General features: G+C 58.1%; 6 protein-coding genes and 1 non-coding gene across 7 annotated transcripts; 4 read left to right on the top strand and 3 right to left on the bottom strand.

Moving 5' to 3' along the window:
• Positions 1–3,838: 3,838 nt before the first annotated feature.
• Positions 3,839–7,294, top strand: VDAG_06553 (alfa-L-rhamnosidase; the record flags this gene model as incomplete). The annotated part of the gene is made up of 4 exons (XM_009658931.1): positions 3,839–3,854; positions 3,921–3,976; positions 4,207–4,374; positions 4,496–7,294. The coding sequence occupies 4 exons, from the start codon at positions 3,839–3,841 to the stop codon at positions 7,292–7,294; spliced, it is 3,039 nt and encodes a 1,012-aa protein (XP_009657226.1).
• Positions 7,295–8,520: 1,226 nt separating this feature from the next.
• Positions 8,521–10,281, top strand: VDAG_06552 (sugar transporter; the record flags this gene model as incomplete). Its single annotated transcript, XM_009658930.1, has 3 exons — positions 8,521–8,774; positions 8,833–9,863; positions 9,920–10,281. The coding sequence occupies 3 exons, from the start codon at positions 8,521–8,523 to the stop codon at positions 10,279–10,281; spliced, it is 1,647 nt and encodes a 548-aa protein (XP_009657225.1).
• Positions 10,282–11,519: 1,238 nt separating this feature from the next.
• VDAG_06551 (coronin) lies at positions 11,520–13,713 on the top strand (the record flags this gene model as incomplete). The annotated part of the gene is made up of 6 exons (XM_009658929.1): positions 11,520–11,553; positions 11,634–11,722; positions 11,803–11,945; positions 12,031–12,636; positions 12,689–12,803; positions 12,850–13,713. 6 exons carry the CDS (start codon positions 11,520–11,522, stop codon positions 13,711–13,713), a joined length of 1,851 nt encoding a protein of 616 aa, XP_009657224.1.
• Positions 13,714–14,884: 1,171 nt separating this feature from the next.
• On the bottom strand, positions 14,885–19,656 carry VDAG_06550 (INT1 protein; the record flags this gene model as incomplete). The annotated part of the gene is made up of 4 exons (XM_009658928.1): positions 14,885–15,355; positions 15,410–16,146; positions 16,197–19,323; positions 19,639–19,656. 4 exons carry the CDS (start codon positions 19,654–19,656, stop codon positions 14,885–14,887), a joined length of 4,353 nt encoding a protein of 1,450 aa, XP_009657223.1.
• A 1,469-nt stretch (positions 19,657–21,125) lies between these two features.
• VDAG_06549 (5-proFAR isomerase) lies at positions 21,126–22,042 on the bottom strand (the record flags this gene model as incomplete). The annotated part of the gene is made up of 2 exons (XM_009658927.1): positions 21,126–21,614; positions 21,743–22,042. The coding sequence occupies 2 exons, from the start codon at positions 22,040–22,042 to the stop codon at positions 21,126–21,128; spliced, it is 789 nt and encodes a 262-aa protein (XP_009657222.1).
• A 427-nt stretch (positions 22,043–22,469) lies between these two features.
• On the top strand, positions 22,470–22,557 carry VDAG_20179. Its single transcript has one exon. It is a non-coding gene; the product is annotated as a tRNA-Val (tRNA).
• A 408-nt stretch (positions 22,558–22,965) lies between these two features.
• On the bottom strand, positions 22,966–25,755 carry VDAG_06548 (uncharacterized protein; the record flags this gene model as incomplete). Its single annotated transcript, XM_009658926.1, has 1 exon — positions 22,966–25,755. The coding sequence occupies one exon, from the start codon at positions 25,753–25,755 to the stop codon at positions 22,966–22,968; it is 2,790 nt and encodes a 929-aa protein (XP_009657221.1).
• Between the last annotated feature and the right edge of the window lie 172 nt (positions 25,756–25,927).

Raw genomic sequence — 25,927 nt, 5'->3', positions numbered from 1 at the left:
CAAGATCGGCGAGCCACATGCTTGGAACACTGATGGGTTGCTTTGGTTGTCATATCGGAAGCCGCCGATCTGAAACGAGGTCACAAGGTTTTCACCTGCTTCAACTGCATTATTCAGCCATGACATACACACTGAGCAACCTTGTCGTGAGCCGTCTCTCTGTGGCGAGGTCGCCCTGCCACTGACGAACCGAGCAGCAACTCGCTGGAAACCCCAAAAATTTATTTTCTTCTCCTTGCCGGGTTGTCGTCTGCTTCTTAACACGGACATGCATTATACGGTCCGACGGTATTCAGTCAGGTTTCGGGCTATCGTGGCAAAGCAAGTTGGAAAGATAAGTCACCATGCGCCACCTCATCGGAGAAACACTCGGAACGCCGACCTCCCGAGAGAGCCATGTGGTCGGTCTAGACAACTTGACAAGTCTTGTCCAACTTGGCGGTCTGTCTTCGAAAGAACGCCGCCCTCCTCTGTCAAGGTCACATCGCTTGAGTTGATCGACCGAGCAACACGAGGCACACGAGGCTAGCAGCTGTGCATGCTACCTTAGTTGGTCAGCCTCGGAGGTGTGAGCGCGCTCAAACCTAAGGTTGTGCAGCATCCCAAACAAGCGAAGGGTTAGCATTCAGGTACATGAAACACGACGTTGCAGGGAGACAGGGCGATAGCCAGGCACCGTCGCATTTTCCAGAACGAGGCGTGTCCTCCATTCCGCTCCACACCAGCATCGGCTTTTCGACCCCGCAGAGTGAGACCCAACATCGTGTTCCTGGTGGCATGGTAAGCGCGTTCATTGAGGCTATTCCAGGCACGATGTATGATGCTCCTGGCCTGGCTGCCACAACATCGCCAAAGACCGCTATCAAGATCAGAGTGATCACTCAAAGCACACATGGCTATGCCTCTGCCACACGATGGCCATCTCGCGCGTATCGGCACCCTTCAAATCCGCCTCCCCTCGCAGGCCATGGAGCACCAGAACAAGCCCTCAATAGCTTGACTGCAGACTTCACTAGCGACATCGCATCGCATTCCTGGGTTTGCACCGTTGCCAGTTGTTGATTTAGCCTGGCTGCCGGCCATGGCACCGTGCTTTCAGCTACAACCTCAAACTTAGCCCGATTCCCAAACTTGACAGCTTGCTGCCATCACAACCCCTTCCGATTCCCCCATGGCTTGTTTCACATCGCCAGGCCCAGTTTCGTCAGCTGCCGCTCTGAGCAGCAAGTGCTGACTTGGTCGGCATCGCATTGGCGCCGAGGCTCCAGAGTACCCCCATCCGCCATCAGCGCCATCAGAGAGCTCTGGAGCCTTTCCTGGCAAGTCCCACTCTCATCGCCGACGCTGACTTGTCACCTCGACCTCCAAACTCTATCGAAGCCGTGGTCCTCGCGCAATGTTGGCTCATGGGCAGGAATCTGAAACGATGACAGAGGCATCGCACTATTTTCGCCTCCCTGAAATTCTGTGTCGCGCGGCAGCATGGTCGATAACAGCTGGATCCAGTCACCTGGTGTTTTGTCCGTCGCCCGCATGAATGGATAATTGTTGGCGCTTCTGCTACTATGACGGGCTGGCCCTGACTTCACCCGGCTGATTTCCTTCTTCTAGCCCCCGATCCAGTCCTTCCAATGCGAAAAATGCCCAAGAGCCGATCGTCAACTGGCTCAGACTGATAGCACGGCGAAGAAGTATCCAGGCACGTCCAGACCTTGCAGTCGAACCCTTACTCTCCTCTGCTTGGTGCCTTGCCACTGACGCCCCTCTTCCGTTCTTCCGCCCGGCCGTTCACACAATGATCTGCTGCCGGTCCTCCAGATCGGAATTATTGCCGCTCCAGGCCCTTCTTGCTCCCCATATTGACTTACCGCCCCTCCCGGCCCCGCCACGCCGTCTTCGGACCAAGATCGACTCCTGAAACGAGCGCTTCCCATCATGCCCGCTGGTCCCATTGGCCTGTCCCTTTCACGGCATAAACACCGGAAAGCAACGCAGGCGGCGTCTGCCAGGGGCAACCTGGCCATGCGCACCTCATGCTAAGAGGGCCGCGGTGCTCCCGACTGGCCTGGTTCATTGGATCTTTGCGCCGGTACTGTCTCGGAGGGGGAGGTCTAAAAGTATTGAACGAGCAGGGGAGGGGGGGGGGGCTTGGACCCGACAGGTGGCACCGTTCATGCCATTGCAACCCCAGAAACTCGACTAGAAGGACTGCAAAGATACGCGGGCGATCCCTCCCCATCGGTTCTTCTAGCGGTGGACGGGGGGGGGGAGAGCACTGATGGGGCCAGTTTGTTTGCTGCTTCATACTGCTGGAAACGATGCTTGGCGTGTGACTCTGCGATGCTTGAATTAGCAGCTACCGGGCGCGAGCCTTTGGGCGGGCGGTCGACTGAGTCGGACACGGGTCTGTTCAACGGGAGAGGCTTGATATCTGGCGGTACCGATCGGCCTGATCTTGGCAGAGGTGCTGATGTGCTGACTCGAGGGATGGATGATCAAGCGGGTGGCTGAGGCAAAGTTCATGACTCTGCCCGATGCACAACGACTTACCATGCATGCAAAGTCAGAACTTCTGGTGGAAGCCGGGAGCCATCATGAGATGTTGTCTCGATTTTGCCATGGGGCTGCGGTTGATATTGCAGACACGGCCAAACTGCATGAGATGAGCTCAGCTTATCACGCCATTGTTACGCTGCCGAAGTGATATTGGGTTGCAAGCTGATCACGGAGGTTGTTGCTCTAGTGGAACTTTTTCCAGGGCTTGGAAGTCAAATAAACTTCCAGACGGCCAGCGTGAGGGACAACTTGGCAATTTAGTCACCCATCCATGGTACTTTATCCAAACAACGACAGTGAGTAGACCGAGTAGCCAAGGACTGTTGACTTGGAAGTACAAGGTCCTTGTTTGAGAGTCGATAGACGTAGTGAACCGATACAGCAGGTGATCCATCCAACCCCGACGCAGATCATTTGATCCAATTTGATCGTTACCAAGAATGAGAAAACCGTGGCACGTCCATCCCATCGGTGTCTGAAGCAAGTTCTACCGAGAGCCAGGGTTAAGCAAGGTATCTATTGTTGGAGATGGAACAAATGGTCTATTTTCCAGGTCATCTTCAAGGCAACCCGACGTCATCTCTTCCTGGACGGCTTTAGGTCTGTTCTCGGCATAGGTTGTGCGGAAATCTTCGTTGGAAACTTTCAGCGGTATCATAATGTAGACAGCTCGATAGCGAACCAATGTCACCTCTGCCGATTTGAACTGTCAAGTGTCGAACGTGAAATTCTCGGTGGACCAGTCCGTCGGCTTGGGGTCACCCCGGAGGTTATATCCTGCTGTAGTCCGACCTCTGTGTGGAGTTCGAAGTGATTCCTCGATATGATCCAACGCCACATGGTGGTCAAGCATGGAATTTCTGGTACAGAACCTGGCCGCATACTTCTGAGGTTGCCAGGACTCATTTAGTATGTGGTGCATACATATCATCGTTTTGTTCCTGGTCTCAACCAGTCGTTGCATGCTGTGATGCCGAGGTGGTGGTATTTCAACGGTTTTCGAAAGTGCTCTATCTGCCTCTTTTGCCTATATTGTAGATTTTACGAGATCTCCGATACCTGGCCAGATTTCAGTCCTGTAGAAGCCTTCATTGATCTCTTTGGTCAAGATGTCAAACGTCTTTGTATTAAGTTAAGCCAGAATTTCGAGATGTCGCGTCCGCTTTACGGTCTTGTAATTCTGCGTCGCGAAGATTCATCCATTCACGAAACACTCGGAGTTGATGAAGTTGCCATTGCTATTTTATGGACTACAGGATATTGTGAAGCAGATTAACTAACGATGGGTTTGATTCTCAGTAAGTAGCGTCTTGGAAGAAAAGCATCCGCACAACAGGAATCACAACTCTTTACATTTGCGTCAGTGGTTATGCATGATCGGAGGTGGAGGTCATGTCAACCGGCTTCTGCCTCCTGGATGGTATGGCTCATACCTGCACCTGGCACACCGTGAAAAGGGCTGGACCTTCGTCACTTGGATGTCTTTGTATTGCCAAAGAAATACAACTCAAGCCGTTTCCGAGATTTATCTCGATACTAATACATGGGAAGTGACGAAAATATGAACTCCAAACATTGATAATGCTCCCAAGTTTCTTTTCGATTGTCTGCCCATCCGTCTTAAACCCCCGCGGTGCCCTTGGAATGTAGATCCATGCTGGCGCCATTTTCGCGGCTAGCACCATCTACAAAGACCAAGTCAAGGCTGCCCCACGGGCGCGGGGAAATGCGACCATCAACTCTTTTCAAAAGTCCGATCGGCATCTCACACCGGGAGCTCACGTCGTCATGGCGGGGCTCGACATCCAAAAGGCCTCGGTCGGTATAACACCGAAGGGTCATCTGGGCCTTCATCAACTGCATCATAAAACTACATAGAGGTCTATCGCTGCCCGGGCATTCGTGTCCTACATGTGAAGATATCCTCTAAAACAAACAGAATAACCATCTCAAAGCTGTCATGGCGCCTCCAACGTTGACAGCGCCCCAGTTCGAACATCACCACAACGGCCTTGGTGTGGACAGCGCTACACCCCGCATCTCGTGGCGCTTTGAGACTTCCTCTTCCACAACGCCTGGCTGGATTCAAGCCGGCTACGATATCGAGGTGACCTTTGCCTCTGCGCCTGAAACCCCCAATGTCTTCTCCATCCGAAGCGACCAGTCCGTCCTAGTGCCCTGGCCGGCCAGACCCCTAGCATCTCGTGAGCAGGCAACCGTCAGGGTACGTGTCACGGGCAAGAGCATCAACGGCGATGTCCCTCCCGACAACGAGCCAGGTGCCTGGTCTGCTGCTTCGACCGTTGAGGCTGCACTCCTGGAAGTTGATGACTTCACGGCAAACTTCGTCACATCTGCCGAGCGAATCGGACCCCAAGGGCCCCTGCAACCGATCCGACTGAGGAAGACATTCGCCCTCCCCGAGAACATCACCTCGGGCGAGTCAATCCAGGCTCGCCTTTACATCACCGCTCTCGGCGTCTTCAACGTCTGGGTCAATGGAAAGCCAGCCAGCGACGAGTGTCTCGCCCCCGGCTGGACCAGCTACCATCACCGTCTAGCATACCGCATCCTCGACGTCTCATCCCTCCTGCACCGCGACCAGGCCAACATAATCGTTGCCGAAGTGGCCGAGGGCTGGTATGCCGGCCGCCTTGGCTTCGGGGGCGGCGAGCGTTTCCGCTATGGCGAAGAGCTGGCCCTCGCCGCGCAGCTCGAGGTGCGCAGTGGGCTGGCCGGCACCTCCGAGTCCTGGACGCTCGTGACGGACAACTCCTGGACGGCGGCTGCCAGCGCCATCACCTCTAGCGAAATCTACGATGGTGAGGTGTACGACCTCCAAAACGAGGCGAACGGCTGGAATGAGGCGGGTGCGACTTGGCCCGGCGAGTCTGGCACAAAGACTATCGCGAGACCTTCAACCCGGCTCGTAGCCCCTGATGCAGGTCCCGTCAGGGTCACAGAGCAGATCGCCTGCCAGTCGGTCTTCAAGTCAAAAAGTGGCAAGACCATTCTCGATTTCGGCCAGAACCTCGTTGGCAAGCTGCGCATTCCCAAGTTGAAGATCGGACATGGCCAGACACTGACTCTCCGTCACGCCGAGGTGATGGAGGACGGTGAGCTTGGCGTCCGGCCGCTTCGAATCGCAAAGGCCACGGATATCGTCCGTGGTGCTACAGGGAAGACACTGCAAAACTGGTCGCCCAGCTACACCTTCCATGGGTTTCGATATGTCCAGGTCGAGGGCTGGCCTGAGGGCGACCCATCTGCCCAAGACATCCACGCCCTGGTTATACATACGGATATGAAGAGGCGAGGCTTCTTCGAGTGCTCAAACTCCGCAGTCAACCAGTTACACAGCAATGTGGTCTGGTCCATGCGCGGCAACTTTGTGTCTATACCAACCGACTGTCCTCAGCGTGACGAGAGGCTCGGCTGGACAGGGGATCTGCAAGCATTCGCGCCGACGGCGACATTCCTCTACGATACACTCGGCATGTTGGGGAGCTGGCTCGAGGACGTCTCCGCCGAACAACTCACGCCAGAAGCAAACGGAATCGTGCCCCTTGTCGTGCCGGAAGCCATGCCTTCCAACTGGCCACGGGAGGCCAACTCTCAAGCCATCTGGGGAGACGTTGCAGTTCTTGCTCCTCAAGCTCTCTACCAGCACAGCGCTGACAAAAATCTCCTCGACCGCCAGTTTGACAGCATGAAGGCCTGGCTCGACCGGGGCGTAGAGCGGGCTCCCGACGGCCTTTGGAACCCGGACAAGTTCCAGCTCGCCGACTGGTTAGATCCCAACGCGCCACCGGATGACCCCGCCAAGGCGTCAACGGACAGTGTTCTCGTCGCGAACGCCTTCCTCGTCCACGTCACCGACACCTTTGCTTCCCTCTGCTCAGCACTTGCCAAGGACGCCCTCGCTTCCGAGTATACCGAGGCGGCGGCCAAGCTACGGCATCAGTTCCAGCGACGCTACATCACACCAGACGGCAACTTGGTCTCGCTCTCGCAGACGGGCGTCGCCCTGGCCGTCCAGTTCGGCCTCTATCCCGCCGAGGATGGCCCTCGCGCCCAGGCTGCCCTGACGCTTGACCAGCTCGTACGCAAGGCTCGGTTCCATATCAGCACGGGATTTGCAGGCACGCCCGTCATCGCCCACGCTCTCACCTCGATCGGCCGGCCGCAGCTTGCCTACCGCATGCTCCTCGAAACGGGCTGTCCGTCATGGATGTACCCCGTCACCCAAGGCGCCACCACCATCTGGGAACGCTGGGACAGCATGCTGCCCGACGGCCGCATCAACCCGGGCGAGATGACGAGCTTCAACCACTACGCTCTCGGCGCCGTCGCTGACTGGCTGCACGGGTCTGTGGCTGGCATCTCGCCCCTGACGCCGGGCTGGAAGACGGTCCGCGTGAGGCCTGTGCCGGGCGGCAACTTGACGAGGGCGTCGGCATCATTCGATGGCCCCTATGGACTCGTCAGCATCGCCTGGACGCTGAAGCGGGGTGAGGCGTTCCGCATGGAGCTGACCGTGCCTCCCAGCTGCTCGGCTGTTGTGACGCTTCCTTCCGAGCTGCGGGGTGATTATAGCGTGGGTGAGGAAGCAAGTAGGGTGGTCAACTCGGGCGTGCATGTGTTTGAGTGTATTTGCAATCTCGGCGCGTGGCCACCCAAGCCACTGGTCCATCCCTTCATGATGCCACCAGAGGAGAGTCCCATCGCTGGCGAGTAAAGGAGTGCGGGACCATGTACCTACTCTGTCTACGCATACAGCAGCACCGTAGTTATCTATAGAGCTCATAGAGAGGGCCTACTGCGATCTTTGGCATATGAACACCCCCCTGAAGGGAGCAGCCATCATCTCATGAGCATGGCGTTTGTGTTTCGCTTGTTTACTCGAACCGTGCCAGACTATGTCCTAGACAGATATCTCGTGCACTGAACTCTTCATTTGGAAGCCCACGACCCCCGGTCCCTGGCTTCCTGCTACACGTATGTGACTGAGCACGCTTGATTTTACGCGTAGTCGGATATCAATTCCGTATATCTCGCTTGTATAACCATCCAGTCCATTCAGCTCGGGTCAACGTCCACCGAAAGCCAAGCTTCATACGTCTTACGATTTGCAAGCTATAGGACCACAACGGCCGATGATGGTCGCTTCACTATGCTTCGCGAGGATCATATGCCCCAACGGTAGAGCTTGCCACTCACGGCAATCGTCTCCTGTCCTGTTGCCGGCATATGGCTGAGGAGGTGATAAACTAATAGTCCGCGGAGAATTACCTGTGCATGTGTGTGCTTTTGTGCGTCCGTCCCACCAACAGCCTTGAAGCCAGCACTTCAGTAGCCGGAGTTTTGTAACGTCACAAGTAACTGTCTTACTCCGTAGCGTTCTTACTCCGTAGCGTTCTTACTCCTTGCTTGTTCTTGTTGTTCTTAAACCGAGACCGATCTGCCGAATAACACATCTCCAGCCCAATTGTTCCCGAGCAGCCGAGCCCGAAGGGCCAACGGAACCCCAGGTTTGCTCTGAGTCGCACATCTACCTGACCCCATTTGATCGGCGAATTTGCCCCTGCTCTGGGGACAGATCGGCGAATCGACGAACCGATCGTGGAGCCGCTACATGACACCCCGCAAACCGTGACGACTCACCCCAGACGGTGTGGCAGTCGATGAAGCGGGGGAGAACACATGGTAGAGATTCCAACCAACGACAACATGCTGTGTGTCCATGTGCCGAGAACGCAGTGCCCCTTCCCCATGCTTCGGGAATCGGCAGAATGATACACGAACCTGAGGGATGTGAACTAGATGACCTAGACTTACTGCAGTTATGATCATCAGCATATAGGCTCTGCCTTGCTGCTCATTATCACGCCCGCCTGGGATACTCAAACTCAGAGTTCCGGTAGGTTCGACGCTCTTCAACCACTGCCTTGACAATATCTCAATATGGCTACGGAAAAAGCAACGGCTACGGGCCTCGAGGGGCACCCTTCCGACAACATCGCCGTGGGACGCCGTGAAGTCGCAGAACAGGGCAAGCTTGATGCCAAGGAGGCTTCCATGGAGGCCGCGGCCAAGGGCCAGGCTATCTCTGGCTTCGAAACGCTCGGCCTGTGGGAGACCGTCAAGGCGTTCAAGGTTTGCACTGCGACGTGCTTCCTCGTCGCCTTCAGTGCGGCCACGGATGGCTACCAGATTGGGTGCGTAGAGCTGGCTGTCCTCTGTGCTGACGAATATGAGAAGCTGACCCGAGCCCAGCATGAATGGAAATATCATCGCCAACCCAGGCTTCGTCAGGCAATTCGCGACAGAGACCAACGACGCGGGCGAGCCGTTCCTCGCATCGCCCATCTTGAGTGCGTGGGGATCCATCATGTCAGTCGGCCAGATCATCGGCATGACCTCCCTGCCATTCCTTTCGGACCATTTCGGCCGCAAGGCCGCCATGTACGGCTTCTGGTTCGTGCTCGCCATGAGCGTGCTCGCGGAATCGCTGGCCCGCTCGTGGCCCGTCTGGCTCGTGGCCAAGCTCCTTGCCGGCATTGGTGTCGGCTGTCTGCAGAGCACCATCCCGACTTACATCGCCGAGACAGCCCCCGTGCGCATCCGCGGCGGTCTCCTCATGTCGTACAACTTTTGGTTCGTCCTGGGCAACTTCTTCGCCCCCGTCGCGCTGCAGGTGCACTCAAAGGTTGATGCCGACGACTGGCTGACGCCCGTGTACACGCAGTGGGCGCAGATTGGGCTCATGCTCATCATCTTCCTTTTCGTGCCCGAGACGCCGGCGTGGTGCGTCACCCGAGGCTACGAGTCGCGAGCGAAAGCCTCGCTGCGCCGGCTGCACTGGGAGATCAAGGACTACGACCTTGACTACCAGTATCAGTTGCTCGTCATGGCTGTGGACCACGAGATGGAGGTGGCGCGGGCGTCTCAGAACGAGAAGTGGTGGTCCATTTTCAGGGGTACCGATGGGAGACGCACCCTCACGGCGCTGTGGACGCTCATGACGCAACAATTCATCGGCCTGACCCTCTTCTCGTCCTTCGCATCGTATTTCTTCCAGCAGGCCGGCGTGGAGGACCCTTTCCAGGCAACCTGCATAACGTCCGGTATCAACATTGCCGCCAACTTCATCTTCATCTTGACGGCTGACAAGTTCGGTCGGAGGAATATTTCATGCGGCGGTTCAACGCTGTGCTGGGCGGCATGCACAGCCATAGGCATTTTGGGCGTGGTACCGCGGGTGAAGGCGACCGAATACCTGCTTGTCCTCTTCGCCTGTCTTTGGAGTAAGCGCCTGTCCGGTGTCCTTCACAGCCCTAGTAGTTGCTGACCTCCCAAACAGATATCGGCATGACAGCCAACGGTGCGACAGGTTGGGGCTTTATCGGCGAGATCTCCTCTCAACGTCTTCGACCCTACACGGCGGGCTTCGGCGCGGCATCAACATGCGTCGCGGGCGTCGTGATGAATGTGCTGACGCCGTACATGGTCAATGACAACGAGTGGGGTTGGGAGCTTAAGACGGGCTGGTTCTACGTGGGCCTGGGCGCGCCATTTGTTGTGATCATGTGGTTCCTCATCCCCGAGACCAAAGGACGGTCGGCCGCTGAACTGGACGAGCTTTTTGAACGCAAGATCAAACACTGGCGGTTTCACAAGACCCAGACTGCGACGCAGACGGCGCTGCTCTCACGCCAAGAGTAGAAGATTGGGCCCGCTGGTGTTGTCTTGTGAAGTTGATCAGGGCAGGATGATTAGGGTCTTTGCTGTACGTTTGACCGTGCTTGGTTCTCGTCAGCTGTGGTTACTTTGATCCTGGATACCAGTTCTTGAGGATTAGATCCATTGCCGCGTAGTAGTTACGATCGATGTACCACAGAGAGTTGAAGAATGAATCGTTCATCCATGTCCGAAGACGAAGCGAATGCATCAAAGCTCGGCTGTGGTTAGTGATGACTGGCGATCTCCTGGCTCCTGACGAAACCAGGGGGCAGCGTTCGGGTAACCAGATCTTTTGGCTTTCCGAGTAAGCATGGCTGGAATCGCCTCTGATGAGCACACAGCCCTTGCGGTGAAGGAACTGGGTAACGAACATGGTATACTCATGATGGAGGCGAGTAGCGGCTCTCCGCCCGACTTTCCTATTTGTATCTGGTCTTGCTTGGAAGGTCGACTCTCACTGACGCGGAAGCAACTGCATTGAACTACATTGTGTACGGCCGGCCAGACACTAAGCCAGACGAACTGCGATCGAAGTGAAGTTCGCCAGATTGCCACAGCCTTCTGGAGCTGACGTCGCTTTGAAGGTTGACGAATCTCAATATAGGCGCAGTGTGTGTCTGGCTCGTTTGCAGCGTTGGGAGTCGTCTTTCTAGGACAGCTCCCATCGTGGTCGTGATTAGATGACTCGAGCACTGGGTGCAACGACGTTGTCTTTGGTCTGGTGTCTGGAAGGAAAACACCATCGGACAGTACCGAAGTAGGAGGTCTGAAGCCATTTCGAGCTCGCTCGTGTGAAGGCACTCATCACGTGATGCAACCCATATGGCATGATATAGGAGCATCCCTGTCCTATCAGGCCTCGTGGCGCAGCTGGGCACTTGGTTTCAGTGGGCCGGCCTCCGCTGGAGACTAATAGTGGGGCATCTGCCCGCCTGCTCCTGCTAATCGACTTGTCGACAACTGGGGGGCAGTCGCTGGGTACCAGCCGAACAGGAGGAGCAGGGTCAGGAGCACCACAGGTACCTACCCAGGCTTGCCAGGCTTGCCAGGCAAGCCAGGCTACCTTAACCTTAGTTGCCAACCACCACGGCCTCGAACGCTTTCCTGTATCGTGACAACTCCAGTAACAGCTCTCCGCCCAGCCCTCGGACTTCCATCCCACAGCCCCTGGGCACACATCCGAGCTTCTTCTAGCACTACGCCATCACAACACCGATCCGATGGCAGGCCGCTTCGTCCGAGCGTCGAAGTACCGTTGGTCTTCCCTCCCCTCTCTATCATGCGCTGTGTCGTCTCTCCGTCGCAAGCTGACCTAGGCTCCATGCCTGAACCAGGACACGTCTTTGGCAAGCCGACCCGGAAGGAATTCTGCTATGACAACCTTCATATTAGCCGAAATGCCTGGGATACGAACCTAGTCAAGGTACGATGCCGTTGCGCTGACGAGCGCGCTTGTCGCCTCGTAGCACTTGAATGCCTTGCTGACCAGGACCGTCTGCCCAGGCCAACCCCGAATACCTCTCGGTCAATTGGGATGCCGGCGGTGGCGGCGCTTTCGCCGTCATTCCCCTCGAGGAGAAGGGCAAGCTGCCTGACCAGATTCCCCTGTTCCGCGGCCACACGGCCACCGTCCTTGACACCGACTGGTACTGCGCACCCCTCCCCTCTCAGGCGCACGCACACGCGCACGCGACCTGGGCGCACTGCTGATGTCTGACTTTGATTCCACAGGAACCCCTTCAACGATCGCATCATCGCCTCTGCTTCCGAAGACGGCAAGGTCTTCATTTGGCAGGTCCCCGATAACTTCACCCTCTACACCGATGCCGAAGAGCCCGCCGACGTCTCCCCCGTGAGCAAGCTTGGCGGCCACTCGAGGAAGGTCGGCCAGGTCCTCTTCAACCCCGCTGCCGACAACATCCTGGCCTCCGCCTCTGGCGACTTCACCATCAAGCTGTGGGACATCAGCACTGGCCAGAACACCCACACCCTGCAGCATGGCGACATTGTCCAGAGCTTGTCGTGGAACGCCGCCGGCTCCCAGCTCGTGACGACCTCCCGCGACAAGAAGATCCGCGTCTGGGATGTGCGTCAAGAGCGCCCCGTTCACGAGGCGCCCGGCCACGCCGGCGCCAAGAACAGCAGGACTGTCTGGCTGGGTGAACACAACCGCTTCGCCACCACGGGCTTCTCGCGTATGAGCGAGCGTCAAATTGCCCTGTGGGAGCCTGGTCGTGATGACCCCATTGGCGGCTTCACCATGCTTGACTCCATCTCGGGTGTCTGCATGCCTTTCTGGGACGATGGCTCCAACTGCCTGTACCTTGCCGGCAAGGGGTAAGTTCCGCCGTCTACGTGACCAATCCCCGCATGCTGACGACGTCCACAGTGATGGCAACATTCGCTACTTTGAGTACCAGAACGACAAGTTCGAGTTCCTCAGCGAGTACAAGTCTCTTGAGCCCCAGCGCGGCATTGCCTTTGTTCCCAGGCGTGGTATCAACGTGAGTAGTTCATCGAGCGTCAACGGACTTGTCTAATCCTCTTCAGGTCCACGAGAACGAGGTCATGCGCGCATACAAGACGGTCAATGACTCCTACATTGAACCCATCTCTTTCACCGTTCCCCGCAGGGCCGAGACTTTCCAGTCGGACATTTTCCCTCCCGCTTTCGGCAGCAAACCTGCCGTCTCTTCCAAGGAGTGGATTGATGGCAAGGACGGCATCCCCTCCAAGATTGACCTGGAGAGCATCTACGAGGGCAATGCGCCCAAGGAGGTTGCCTCTGACTACAAGCCCACCGCGGCACCCGTCGCCGCGACGCCTGCGCCGAAGCCTGAGCCTAAGAAGGAGCCCGAGCCTGCGCAGCCTGCCGGTCGATCGCCGCCTCCTTCTATGAAGGAGCAGCAGAACTCCATGTCTAACATGGCCAACAAGTTCAAGGACAACGAGCCCGCTGAGGAGAGCAGCGACGACGATGACTCGAGCTTCGAGCAGGTCCAGAGACCCCAGCCGCGCACCAATGTTCCCATCCGGTCCGAGCAGGCCAAGCCCCAGCCCCCCGCCAACGTCAGCACGCCGGCTGCGCAGGCCAAACCCGCCTCCCCGCCGGCCAGGTCACCAGTCGCGTCGCAGCCGCCTCCTACCAAGACCTTCTCCGCCCCCGCCCCGAGCCCTGCTGCGGCACCAGTTGCGTCCGCGAGCCCCGCAGATGCCGCCACCTCGTCGTCCGGCAACACACAGCTGGCCGAAATCAAGCAGCTTCTGGAGCAGCAGACCAAGATCATCACACACCTAGCCTCCGAGGTCGACAGCCTCAAGCGCAAGATCAACGCGCCAAGCGGCGGCTCCCAGGACCAGAGCGAGCGCATCCGGCAGCTCGAGCTCGAGCTCGAGGCCTACCGGGAGGAGTAAAGATCATGTTTCCGAGTGCAGGCTTATTTACGACGCGATCGGGACGGTGTTCGGCGACTTGATAGTGTATTGGAGTGGCTCGGTGACGTCGGACCTTCGAAAACAAAAAACGGCCATCTCGAACTGGATAGCAAGCAAGTCAGTTTCATCTACGACCCCAACGTCTCCCTCTGTGCTGCGTGCGTGCCCTTGATGTTCTTGTCATGTCGTGACCCGTGGTTCGGTGCCGAACGACTGTGGCGCTCTAGACAATGTGATGAGCCTGAACCTCTTGTTCTGGATGTGTTTGCTCTTGGAAAGGCTGCCCGCTTGACCCTCTGTTCAGGCTGTTATTTCCGCCCTGCCCCCCCCCCCCTCTCGAGTTTGGTGGCTTGCCGCTGGCGGAAGACGAGGCTGTAGGCTGTAGTCTGAAAGATAAGTTTCTCCGTGCTGTTGTTCTAGGCAATCAAACGAGAATAATCGTCAGCGTACCTGCGACGAAACGGCTCTCACAGCCTGTCCCCGACAACGACCAGCTGAGTCCTCTGCTGAACCGTCCCGGGCCACCCTTGCCGGAACAGCCTCGTCAGAGCGTGCTCTCGTGCTGATCTCGCACACAACCATCAAGGCCGTCGGGATAGACACATAGACACATAGACACATAGACACATAGACACACACACACACACCTCAGAGTAAAGCAGTCAACTGCATACATTCACACTCTGCATTGGCTAGCAAGTGACAGGAATATGTAGTTTTCCTTTTTTTACAATGACCCAAAGCCGAACGGAAGGAAAGACATCCGTCCGTCTTCCCCCCGGCGCCACACCGCTTCCATCCCTTTCCTCATCCATGAGCCATGCCGGAACGCCCCCCGAACGCCCTGTCCTAACATACCAGGAAAGAAGAAACAGGAAGAAAAAAAAACGATTAAACAAAGTAAAATGAAGAGAGCACCGCGCGCGAGGCGTCGTTGGTTTTTGTTTAGTTTCAAGGGTTCGGCCGAGCACGATGATCCCCAGAAAAGGGACAGGGCGCCGCTGACCCGTGAGATGACCGCTTGTCTGTAGTCATCAGATCATGTTCCCCTTTAATCATCGCAATCTCGTCCCGAAGCCGGGATCATGTCAGTCGTGCCAAGTCGTGAAGAAGGATGAAGTGAAGGAAGGCGCAACCACCGAGGGGAGGCTTAGTTGTACGTGCTCTTCGTCCTCGAGTGCGTACGACGACCGCCGCTCTCGGCACGCTTCTTGATCGCCTCCTCGCGCTTAAGGATGAGGTCGCACCACTTGCCCTTCAGCTTGCTGCGGCTGACATCATCGTCGGAGCCCGACTCGCCGCGCCCGACCACGTCACTCAGTGCCTTCATCCAGCCTTCCTTGTCTGCGGCTGTATCGGCATAAAAGTCAATGACCTCGCCATTGTTGAAGCGGATGCGGAAGCCCTCCTCAACAAACATGTAGCCTTCCTCCTCTTCGGCGAAGGCGGATCGGCGACGGCGGCCACCCTTACCGAGCGTCTCCTTTTCGACAAGAGCTCGGCGATCGTCAATCAAACGCTTGGCGTTGCTGAGATTGATCGTGGCACGGGGTTGACGTGTTGATTCGTGATAAGCAGTCAGCTTGGTGCCAACCAGCTTGAAGTAGCGGCGACGCCAGTACTGTAGATTGTTAGTTTCTGGTTCTATACTTCAAGACATGTCAGGTGAACATACCGGGCAGTCACCACCTTGCTGACTCAGGTTGCCCTCCCAGTTGCGGGACAAGCGCTCCTCAGCAGCCTTGAGCTCACGAATGCATGAGTTCATGCTCTTAGGCATATCCTCATCCGTCGCGCCCTTGGGGCGAGGGACGAAGAGAAGCTGAAGCTCGAGGTTGCCGATCTTGTAAGGAGCCTTCCGGACAACGGCAGTGTTGCCGCGCTTGCTCTTCACGCTGCAAGCAAAGCCAGCCTCCTCTGTAGCCCACTCGTTGAAGCAGGCAACCTCGGCCAGGTAAGGCCTGCCGTAGCAGCGAGACTCGTGCTCCTTGAGGCAGACGTAGGAACGAGCGAAGCTTCCATCCTCCGCAGCCAGTGGCGACAAGAGATCATATGAGGTTGGGGCTGCCTTGATCTGTCGTGCTTGTGCTGCCTCGCGTTGCTGGGCTGCCTGACGTTCCTCCTCCTCGCGGTGTCGGAGTTCCATCTCCTTACGCTTCTTGGGCGAAGCGAACACTCGACTGAAGGTCGATGTCTTTGGCTTTGTGGCCTTGGTGGGTGATGATTGGATAACCTTCTTGGGCGCTGCGGGCTTCTCGAGCTTGACATTCAGAGTAAGCTGGAACTCGAGATCATTAGGCACGACCAGCTCAAACTCCTGCCCGATGGGGGCGTTGCGCGCAAGCTCGAGCCAGGCCGTTGTCACACAGTGAACGCCATTGTCGAGAGTGAGACTGAACCAGGACCTCTCATCTATTCAAGGTTAGCATTGTGCTTTCGCGGGTGTGGACGAAAATACTCACTCCTAGGAATGGGAAGGTCCAGATCCTTTACCCCCATGACCTTGACGAAAAGTCTGCCGCGCTCACCGCTCTCTTCAGTCGCCAATTCGGGGTTCATATCGTCCGCGTTGCCGCTCAGACGAGCATTACTCTCCTGACCAGGCAGCGGCGGGGCCGGCCCGCTCGCACCATGTCGCTTGCGAACACTTCTCTGCTTGGGCTTGCTGTTCCACGGCTCGACAGTCCATGTCTGGGGACGCTCCTTCTTGACGGGCGAGTTGCCGGCCGACTTGGTCATCCAGTAATCGTCAGTCTGCTTATCGCTAGCAGTCACGAGCTTCGTGTTCTGCCGCATGAGGTAGCCACGCTGACGGCGAGAATTTACGTTAGCATTTGTCATACAAGTTTCGGTTGGATTGGTGTTGATGGATGGAGAGGGTTTAGACGCTTGTCTACTGGGGCTGCTGGTTGCGAAGGAGGGTGCTTGTAGGGGTTCTTGGGTATATGCCACCTTTTGGGCCTCAATGACGCGCTCAAAGTCCTGGTCAAGGCTGAGACCCAGGTCGAGATCCAATGTGAGACTGCGCTTCTTAAAGCTGGGGTGTCGTTCCAGGAAATCGTCACCAGTGTCAGCCTCGCGTTCGGCGTCGAAGTCTCTGGACATTCGGCTGCGGTGGCGCTCGGGAATGGGAGGAATCTCAGGTACCTCTCGGCTGACCTGGCGCCGAGCATCTCGCATCGAGACAATGTCTGAGGGGGTCGCTGAAGGGCGGGTCTTGAGCTTGGAGCCGGACGCCTTGATAGTTGCCTGTCGCTCGGGAACGACTGGTGATATGGCCTCTTCCTCTTCCTCCTCAATCTCCTCCAGGTCCTCCTCGTCTGAGACAGGGTGGTGGATAACAGAGTCTGGTGTACCTGGCTCGTCGAATTCTTCCTCATCAGGCTCTCCCCAGCCCGACCCATCGTACTCAGGTTTGGATAGCTGATCAGGAGTATAAGGGCGCTGTAGGAACGCGCGAACATCCGTCATCCTCGGGGGCGGCTCCAGATCCTCGACCTGAGGAGTCACCTCGTCAGGTCTGGGCAGCATGTATGTCGACAAGCCCTTAGAAAAGAGGTTCTCGGAACCGTTGCTCTTGAATTCTGGGAGCCCAGAACTCGTGGCGGCTTTCTCCTCGGGCACCACTGCCTCAGAGGGCTTGTCCGCCAGAGGCTCTGGCGCAGCCTGTTGTACTTCGACTGGCTTTTGCTCAACGTGGTCCAGGACAGCCTCAGACATGACCTTGTTGTGATCCATGGGGCTTGCAGCACGTGGTGTCGTGACTTCTTCATCGCTTTCAATGACTTGAACCTCCTTGACCTTGACTTCTTGGACTTCTGGATCCTTGCTGTCAAATCTCTGATCGTCGGAGTACTGGCTGGCCTCATCGTCATCGCGGTCCGTCGACCGAGAGTCGTCGCGGTGATACAAGTCTGTGATGGAATCATAGTCGCCATCCGCAATGTCCCGATCTTCGCTGTCTCTGTCCTGACTGTGCACGTCTCGATGAATGATGACACTATCCTCTGCATCGAGTATCTCAGCGTCATCCTGGCCAGGATCCTCGGTAGAGGGAATCGGAACGTCAGGATCATAAGCAAGGCGGCGATCAGGCCCACGCTCAGGGCTCGAGCTCGGAGGCGGTGAGGAGAACTGGTACTCTGAGTCCCGTCCTGGCGACTGTTGGTTGCCATTCACTCGACGCAGGATAGATTCGCGCGAGATGCGCTGCGGCAGCTCGTAATCACCGAGACCAGAAAGATCGCCGATGGTGTCATCCTGCTCATCAGCTTCGAGCATGCTTGAGGCGACGGATTCACGGTCGGGTGTGGGGCTCTGGAGACGGTCGCGCTGGACGCCGCGACGGAGACGGCGCTCCCTCTGCTGCTCATTAGCCGACTTGACATCGTCGGACAGCATCATAAGCTTGAGCCGCTCCTCAAGAGACATTTTGCCATTGCCAATGTTCTGGATCTCTGACTTGCTCGCAAGTGCAGGAGGGGGCGAGGGCAGGCTCCTAGGCGAGCCGAGCATCCTCTCGGCCGTAGCAGACAGTCCAGGAGAAGACGGCACAGAATCACGACGCGTCATCTGGCCAGGGAGAGGCGGCAGCGGACGGTGGTCGGAGCCTGCCGAATTGGCAGAATCGGTTCGCAGGTGGGCCGGCCTGTTGGAAGCATATTGATGAGGGCGCGCTTCGGGCATGGGGCTGCTCTCGAAGGGGTCATCATCACGCGTGGCAGATTGCCTCCAGTCATCTGGGCCGACAACAGGCGTCTTATCCGTATCTTCGAGCGAGGCGTCGAAGCTGTCCTCGGCATCGTGGTCGCCGAAGCGGTGGTGCAGATGGTCCTCCATCTCGTCCTCGTTGGACTCAAAACTGCCCTCGCGAGAATTGGTGCCGATGGAAGAGATGTCAGGCGTTGCCATCTCATACTCGTTGATCTGTGGAGGGGCGGCGTCGAAAGTAACACTCTTGGTCGCATGACGGTGCAGGGCTCGTCCGCTAGGAAGCTCGCGGTCGTCACACGAGTTGTCCTCGGACCAGAAGCCGTTGTCCTGGTCAACGCTCGACTTGAACTTGGTGGTGGACAGAGATGACTTGATGGGGGAGGCCTGGTCCTTGCTGGGGGTGCGAGGCGGGTTGGTGATGTCGGCGTCCGACATTGGAGCAAAGTAGGACTGGGCGGCAGCGTTGGCCTTGGTTGGGCTCGATGTTGGGCTGTAGATGGGGATGCTTGTCTTGCTGTCGGAACGAGAATGAGTGAAGCCGGTTCGGTCGGATTCGGAGCGAAGACCGCTCATGCCAGAAGCGCCAAAGGCATTTCCCTGGACCTTAGCAAGAGGGCGCTCGATCTGAGGTAGGCGTGTAGGGTCGTACTCCAGCTTTTGCTCGAGGGCGAGGATGTTGCTGTTCTTGACGCGAGAAGCTTTCTGCAGGCGCTCGATGGAGGAACGACGGGTGGGTGAAGGAGAGCCAGATCGTCCGTAGAGTCCGTCGGTGCTGATGGAGTTGAGGTTGCGATTTTGCCAGAACAGGCGGGGCGACGAGGCGGTTTCCAGTGGGGACGACTGGAATGGAGAGGAGTCCTGGTTCAAGGCCATTTTCTGGAAATCGTTGTCAGCTCGAGTGGCCCTTTTATTTTCGTACTGTCTCAGACACTCATGGGGCACAGGACTCACCTTTGTGGGCTGCTGGTTCTGGTTCCAGCTAGGCGAGTTTCGCCTTGTGTCGGAAGGCGACAGCTCAGAGAGCGGGCGAGGCAGGCTGCTGGCCATCATCTTGTTGGGGGAAGAGACGACAGAGCTGCTCTTGGAGATGCGCAAAGGGTGCACCTAGGAGGAGGTCAGCCAAGGGGTTCAGGGGGGCCATCATCAACCGAGAGACAAAGGGACAACGAAGGGCAACGGCATAGCACTCACGGGTTCCTCGTTCTCCATTGTTGGCTACGATGTCATGGCGACCTCTCAGAGGTATCGATGCTGGTGGGCCGAGGTGGTAAGGTCGCAAGGGGTTTTCGGAACGAGAATCGACTCGCGCGAGGCAATAGCGGCTGACTGGAATGCTGGACAGGCTTGCAAGGTGCGAATGGTCCTGTTCGGGATGGGAGAAGTGAAAAAAAAAAACGGCAGGTCGACAGACGGGCCAGACAATCGCAATACCGCTATAGCGGAAGAATGATATCAACAGCGTTCCTGGCAAGTGGTGAGAGGAAGAAGCGAGATGTGGTTGGTGTGGTGCCCACGGGTCTGTTATGTTGTTGAAGGACGAGCAGCAGCAAGAGGGGGGCGGCGGTTGGCACTTGAGGGAGGAGCTGGTGCGCCTTGTCGGATGATTGGAGCGCGGGGTGATGACGGTAAACAAACAGGCGAGAAGGAGGCACAGGGGGGCTTGGGGGGGGGACTGCCGCATTGGTTGCCCTGACGACGGTGGCATCCCGGCAGCGATACTACAGACAGTGGGTGCATGTAGCAGGGAATCAGAGGCAGACTTGGCAGACTACGGCACGTGCCCACCTATCTGCGACGCCCTAGCGCCTGTCAACCGCTGGACCGTCCACCTATCCACTGGGAGAGTCAGGCCTCCAAGGCCTTGCTGTGCATGGATCACTGCAGCGTCCGCACCTCCAGTGGGCTGTAGCTAGCCGGGGGGGTGGACCAGAAGCAAGCAGACGCACATGGTGCGATTGTGTGCCCTTCAGCTTAGCTGCTTTGTTGAGCGAGCCTTCACCATCCCTGTCGACATTGTTGGGGCATTGCTACTGCGATGCCTTGCTTGTGAACATTGGATTTCGAGTCGAGGCTCAACGAGCATGCAGTACATGGTAGAGCATTCGACACGTCCTACCTCGGGGACCTGCCTAGGAACCTGACCTAGGTACCTACCTATCTAGGTATCTATCTATCTACCCAGATACCTGCTCCCCCACCAAGTCGCGTAAGCACGCGTCTTCCCAACACGGCGTCTTCTCCTCCGCTACATGGGGGCCCTTTTATCCCATCTAAATCTGAATCCTCTCACCTGGCTGCCCCGCGCGCTAATCACGACATCCGAGCGGCTTTGCCATCCAAGTCTGACGGACTTTTAGCATGCAAGCAGCTGCACATTCAGCTCCCGATCTGGGCTCTTCCAAGGTTCAACCCGAGGGATTGCCTTGTCCTGCACCAGCTACTGCAGGTCATCGCTAGCTCTAGCTCGGCTTTGTTTTGGAACCAAACACTGGAGCTTTCCCCCTCTCTCTCGTATCGACGGTTTTGTTCTGCCTTTCTTTGCCAACAAGCATCTGACGCTCGTCATTGTAACGCAGCCCGACGCAGTCAAACGCAAGCGTCACAACCACGGCAACCAAAGGCTGTCGTACCCCGCCCCCCCAGCTGTGCGACGAGGCCAGACAACCAGCCACCAGCTTTCAAGCGCCAGAGTCGGGCTGTTGTCGGTTCCACAGCACGCACTCCTCGAGCTTCACGCCGTTGCCCCCGAAACAATCGAGCGCGCTGCCGATGGTCAGATCGACCTTGCCGCCGCTGAGCCTCTTGACGGCGTCCAGATCCTCGAGGTGGCGGCCGCCGCCGGCGTACGTCACGGGGATGCTGGCCCACTCGGCCAGCCTCTGCACGAGCGCCTCGTCGACGCCCTTCTGCAGGCCCTCGTTGTCGGCGGCGTGGATCAGAAACTCGGAGCAGTAGGGCTCCAGCTGCCGGATGCTGTCGGCGTTGACCTCCATGTCCGTAATGGTCTGCCACTTGTTCATGGCCACGAACCACCGGTCGTCGCCGCGCCGGCGGCAGCTGAGGTCGATGACGAGCCGCTGCTTGTCGCCGCCGAGCGCCTGGAGCACGGCATCGAGCCTCTCCTGGCTGTACTTGCCCTCGGGAAAGAGAAACGACGTGATGATAACCTATCGTGCGTTAGCATCCCCCCCATCATTGCCATTGTCCCCTCCGCCTCCTCGTCGTTCTCCTTCTCAGCAGTCTCGTGTGTAAAGGAGGGGGTTCTGGAAAAAGAAAAGAAAAGAAAAAAGTATACCTTGTCCGCGCCGGCGTCAATCCATTCCCTTGCGTTCTTGTCGTTGATGCCACCACCGACCTGCAAAGCGCCCGGCCACGCCTTCAGCGACTCCTTGGCGGCAACGTCGTTCCCCGGCCCCAGCATGATGACATGAGCGCCCGTGAGGTCGTGGTCCCGGTACAGCGCGGCAAAGTGCGCCGGCGGGTGCGGCGACACAAAGTTGGTCTGCAGCGCCGTCGTCGTGCTGTCGAGGGTGCCGCCCACAATCTGCTTGACCTGGCCTGCGTGCAGGTCGATGCAGGGCCTGAATCGTGTCATCGTGGGAGACGCGTGCGTGCTAGCTATGCCGAGGAGGCGACTGTGAACAGCGAGTGAGGTGCGTGATGAGAGTTTGCCGTCGTCGTGGGGCACGTTGTCCCGCTCCGGTTCGGCTGTTCCACGCCGCTTTAAGCCCTCACTGGGATTGGGATCCTGCTGGGGGTTTCCAACCAATGCATGACTTTGCGCCAAACTGGACCTTAGGAAGCTTCCCCCTACTTTTCAACCGAACTGGGTCATGATTTCGTAAACGTCTCCCGGCTGATTCAAACCAAAGTCTGCCTTCAAAGGTTCTCATCCTCAACGCTGCGGAACAAATGACCGTGCTGGATCCGCCACACCCCACCAACACCATATCGAAACCTGCGTCATTTTCCAAGCTCGTAGGTCATGAGTACGGAACCCAGTCTCCTAATCATCACAAGCGGTTCGCATAGTGTAGTGGTTATCACGTTCGCCTCACATCACAACATGTGACCCGCGAAAGGTCCCAGGTTCGAAACCTGGTGCGAACAACTTCGTTTTGCCTTTTTTGCCTGCCTCATCTCATGGGCGGGCAACTGCACGAACATGTCCCAGGCACCTTTTTCGTACTTGGAGAGGAGATGAGCACTGGTTTCCACGCAAGCGAGCAGCAGATGGGACTTCATCGGCACGGAACACAACATCCCAGACTCGCGCATGCATTTCGACCTACTTCTTGCAACAAGTGCTCAAAGGTATACAATGTGAAATGGTTGGGCTGGAATTTCTACACCCACACGGCTATCCAATTTACCGACTGCATTGAGCCCAACCAAATACAAGCCTCACAACGCTGTTCCCTCCTATCTACACAGGGTATATGAATCCCTATCCTACACTCATTCATCCGAGATATGCAAAACCACTCGCCCTGAAAAGACGACTCGCACATCTTCGCGTCAACCCAACAGGATATCGAGCCTCTCCCGCCCAAAGACCTCCCACGCGCGACGCAGTACATGCCCGACGCCCCGCCGATAGCAGACGCCGCCCACCCTCTCCACCCACAGGACGTTCACAAACTCAACGATGCCATCTTGGTCAGCGCTCGCCTTGATCTCCTCCACGTCGCACCCAAGGCCCCAAACGTCGCTGCCGGGGCCCTGTCGCTCGCTGCCTTCGCTGACGGCTATGACCTCGACGCCGCCTTCCTCGCCCTCGTAGTTGGCCCCTTGCACTCCGAGCCACGAGTCATGGCTGCGCAGCGTGCCAACCCACCGCCCTGAACGGGGCGCAAGCAGGTTTCCAATGGCGAGAGGAATGCCGTCGGCCCCTGCCGACTTGGCCGGCCACGGTGCTGCAAATTCTACTTCGAGCATGGCCCTCGTTGTGCTAAAAGACAGCAGCGTACCAGGGTAGACTGCTTCTCCGCCGCCAATCGGCATCTCGGAAGCCGGCACGTTGCTCGCCAGCGGGATGGGGTATCGGAACACGGCGGCCGGGTCGCTCGTGTGGCGGAAGCCGCCCGTACTCGCGCTTTTGCTCCAGCCGAGCGGCAGGCCCGAGCCGCCCTTGCGATGGTGGCGGGTGTTGCGGAAGCGCATGCCGTCGTTGCGGACCTGCACCGTGGTCGCCCGGTCCGTAATGTGGAAGGCTGTCGTGGTCCGCAGACGGAATGAGTTGGCCGACCGGTACCGACGCTTCGGCTCGCCTTCACGTTCGCCAGGGCCTCCAGCACCCTTGCCATTGCGGGTCACGCCCGAGCCAGCCTCGAGGACATAGTCAGCGGCCGCCCGCCAGAGCGTCATGTCGGCTGCCGCACCATCGAAGAACCAGCCCAGCCAGCTCCAGCTGGGTACTGGCGGCATGCCGCCGGAGGACATGGTGGGAACCAGCTGACGTCGACGTATGGTGGCGGCAGGCCGCCAGAGAAGGGCGGCGTCGAGGAAGAGGACTGGCATGCCGCAGACGAAACCGCCAGCAAAGGTGCGTGCCAGAACCGTGGTGAAGCCGCGGAAGGCATCTGGGGTATCTTGAATATTACCGAGGCGTCGGGCAGAAAAGTCCATACATATGCGAGCGTACTCGTCGAGATCAGGCCAAGGCGTGTGACGGAACGCCAGCGCAGCCGGATACACGCGAGCTGTGCACTTGCGGTGAAGGTGGCGTGCCGGGCCACTGGGAGCAGATGACGAGCGCAAGCTGAGCATGCGCTGCAGGCCAGGGACTTTGGCCACGGCAGGCGAGGCCGCGGCGGCAGCTATGGGGCCGTCGCCGGCCATGTTCCACGTGTCGCAGTGACACTCCCAAGTCATGGTATCTTGGAAGACAAACAAGGCACGCCGGCCATAGAAGCCTTCCTGCATGGTCCAGCAACGATCACGCCAGCGTGTATCCATGAGCATGTCCTCGTGGCCTTTGCGGCCTGGCGGGCCCAAGGCAGCCTTGGGCACAGGCGGCGGCGCCTTTCCGCCAGGACGGACGAGGGCGCTGAGGCCCGTATCAGCATCCTCGCCGGCAGCAGCCACGACGACAAGATAGGCATTGGCAAACACGTAAGCCATGTTACGAAGATATTCCTCCCTTTCCAGATCATCGTCCTGCACGATGCAGAAACGGTCGACCCAGAGGTGGTGGATACCCAACTTGCGGGCGAGCCAGATTGCATCTGCAATGGCTTGGGGCATTGAAGCATCATCGATCGTGGCGGTCAACATGTCCACGTTTTCCCGACGCGCGTCCCGGGGGCGGTGGGCAGAGGCAGCGGTCTGCGCGGGCGTCTTCTCGTAGACGTAGCTCAGGGCGATGTAACGGTCCTGGGCGCGAGCCCGCACAAGGCGGCGGCTGACAGCGTCAATGAGCCAGATGGGCCTGTATGTAGGCGGTCCGCCTGGTGCTCGCGGCGGCAGGACGGACTCTTGGTCTGAGTCCTCTGAATCCGAGTGAGGCGTTGCCGGCCCGCCTGGATCGCCGTGACAGTGTGTTCCATGGTCGCCGTTGCAGGTGTCGAGCCACTCGCGGACCTTGGCGATGGGACTCGGTCGCTGGGAGGAAGGCCCTGGAGGGGAGGGTGCAGCGGCAGACGAGGACCGGCGCGAGTGCATCCGCGAGGGCGGCCTGTTGAGGGAGGCGTTGGGCGGGGGAGGCGTGTCGCGGGCACCATCCTTACGGGCGTTCCATGAGTTCCTCAGACGATCCGTAATGCTTTGCCTCTTGGTCGAAAATGGCGGTGGGCTCTCTCTGTCCCTGTCCCTCTCGCGATCCCTGTCGCGGTCGCGATCCCGCTCGCGCTGGCTGTCTCGCCTCGAGTCCCGATGCCCTCCATCGACCCGACTATCGCGGCCATCCATCCGACTGTCTCGTCCATCAAGTCGACTCTCTGCACCAGCAAGCCTGCTCTCCCTCCTGCCGTCGGCACGGCTTTCCCTGCGTCCATCAACGCGCGGTGAGTAGCGGTCCACCCTCGGACTGGCAGCATCCATTCTCGAGCCGCCCCCGACAAGAGGACTCCTCCGAAACTTGTCCTCCTCTGCGCGTAGCCTCTCGCGCACATCAGGCTCCGGCGCCGGCATCGGCACCGGCATCGGCACCGGCATTGGCACCGGCGCAGGGCGGTCGCGTGGCGGACTTCGTCTCTTCTTGACAGGTGGCGGGCTCGGAGACAAGCTGTCGCTAAAAGAGTCGTCATCATCGTCATCAGGCACGGCGGACGCGGCATCGCGCCGGTAGCGACCTTCCCGCTCAGCCATTGCGAACGGCCTTGGTCTGCCGACTTGAAAAAAAATCCGGAGACTGAAGCTCTCTTGCTGAAGAGTCTACACCCTGAGTGAGGTGGCTATGCCGTCTGCCTATGGCTTCTGAGCTCTTTGCGATGAAGAGCTGATTGGGCGGCTGCAGGGGCCCGCGAAGGTGCAGCAGGCG

This window comes from Verticillium dahliae, genomic scaffold (genome assembly GCF_000150675.1).
Source record: "Verticillium dahliae VdLs.17 supercont1.12 genomic scaffold, whole genome shotgun sequence".
Taxonomy (NCBI): domain Eukaryota; kingdom Fungi; phylum Ascomycota; class Sordariomycetes; order Glomerellales; family Plectosphaerellaceae; genus Verticillium; species Verticillium dahliae.
The sequence above is the reverse complement of the archived record's forward strand: the minus strand, read 5'-3'. Positions and strand labels throughout refer to the sequence as shown.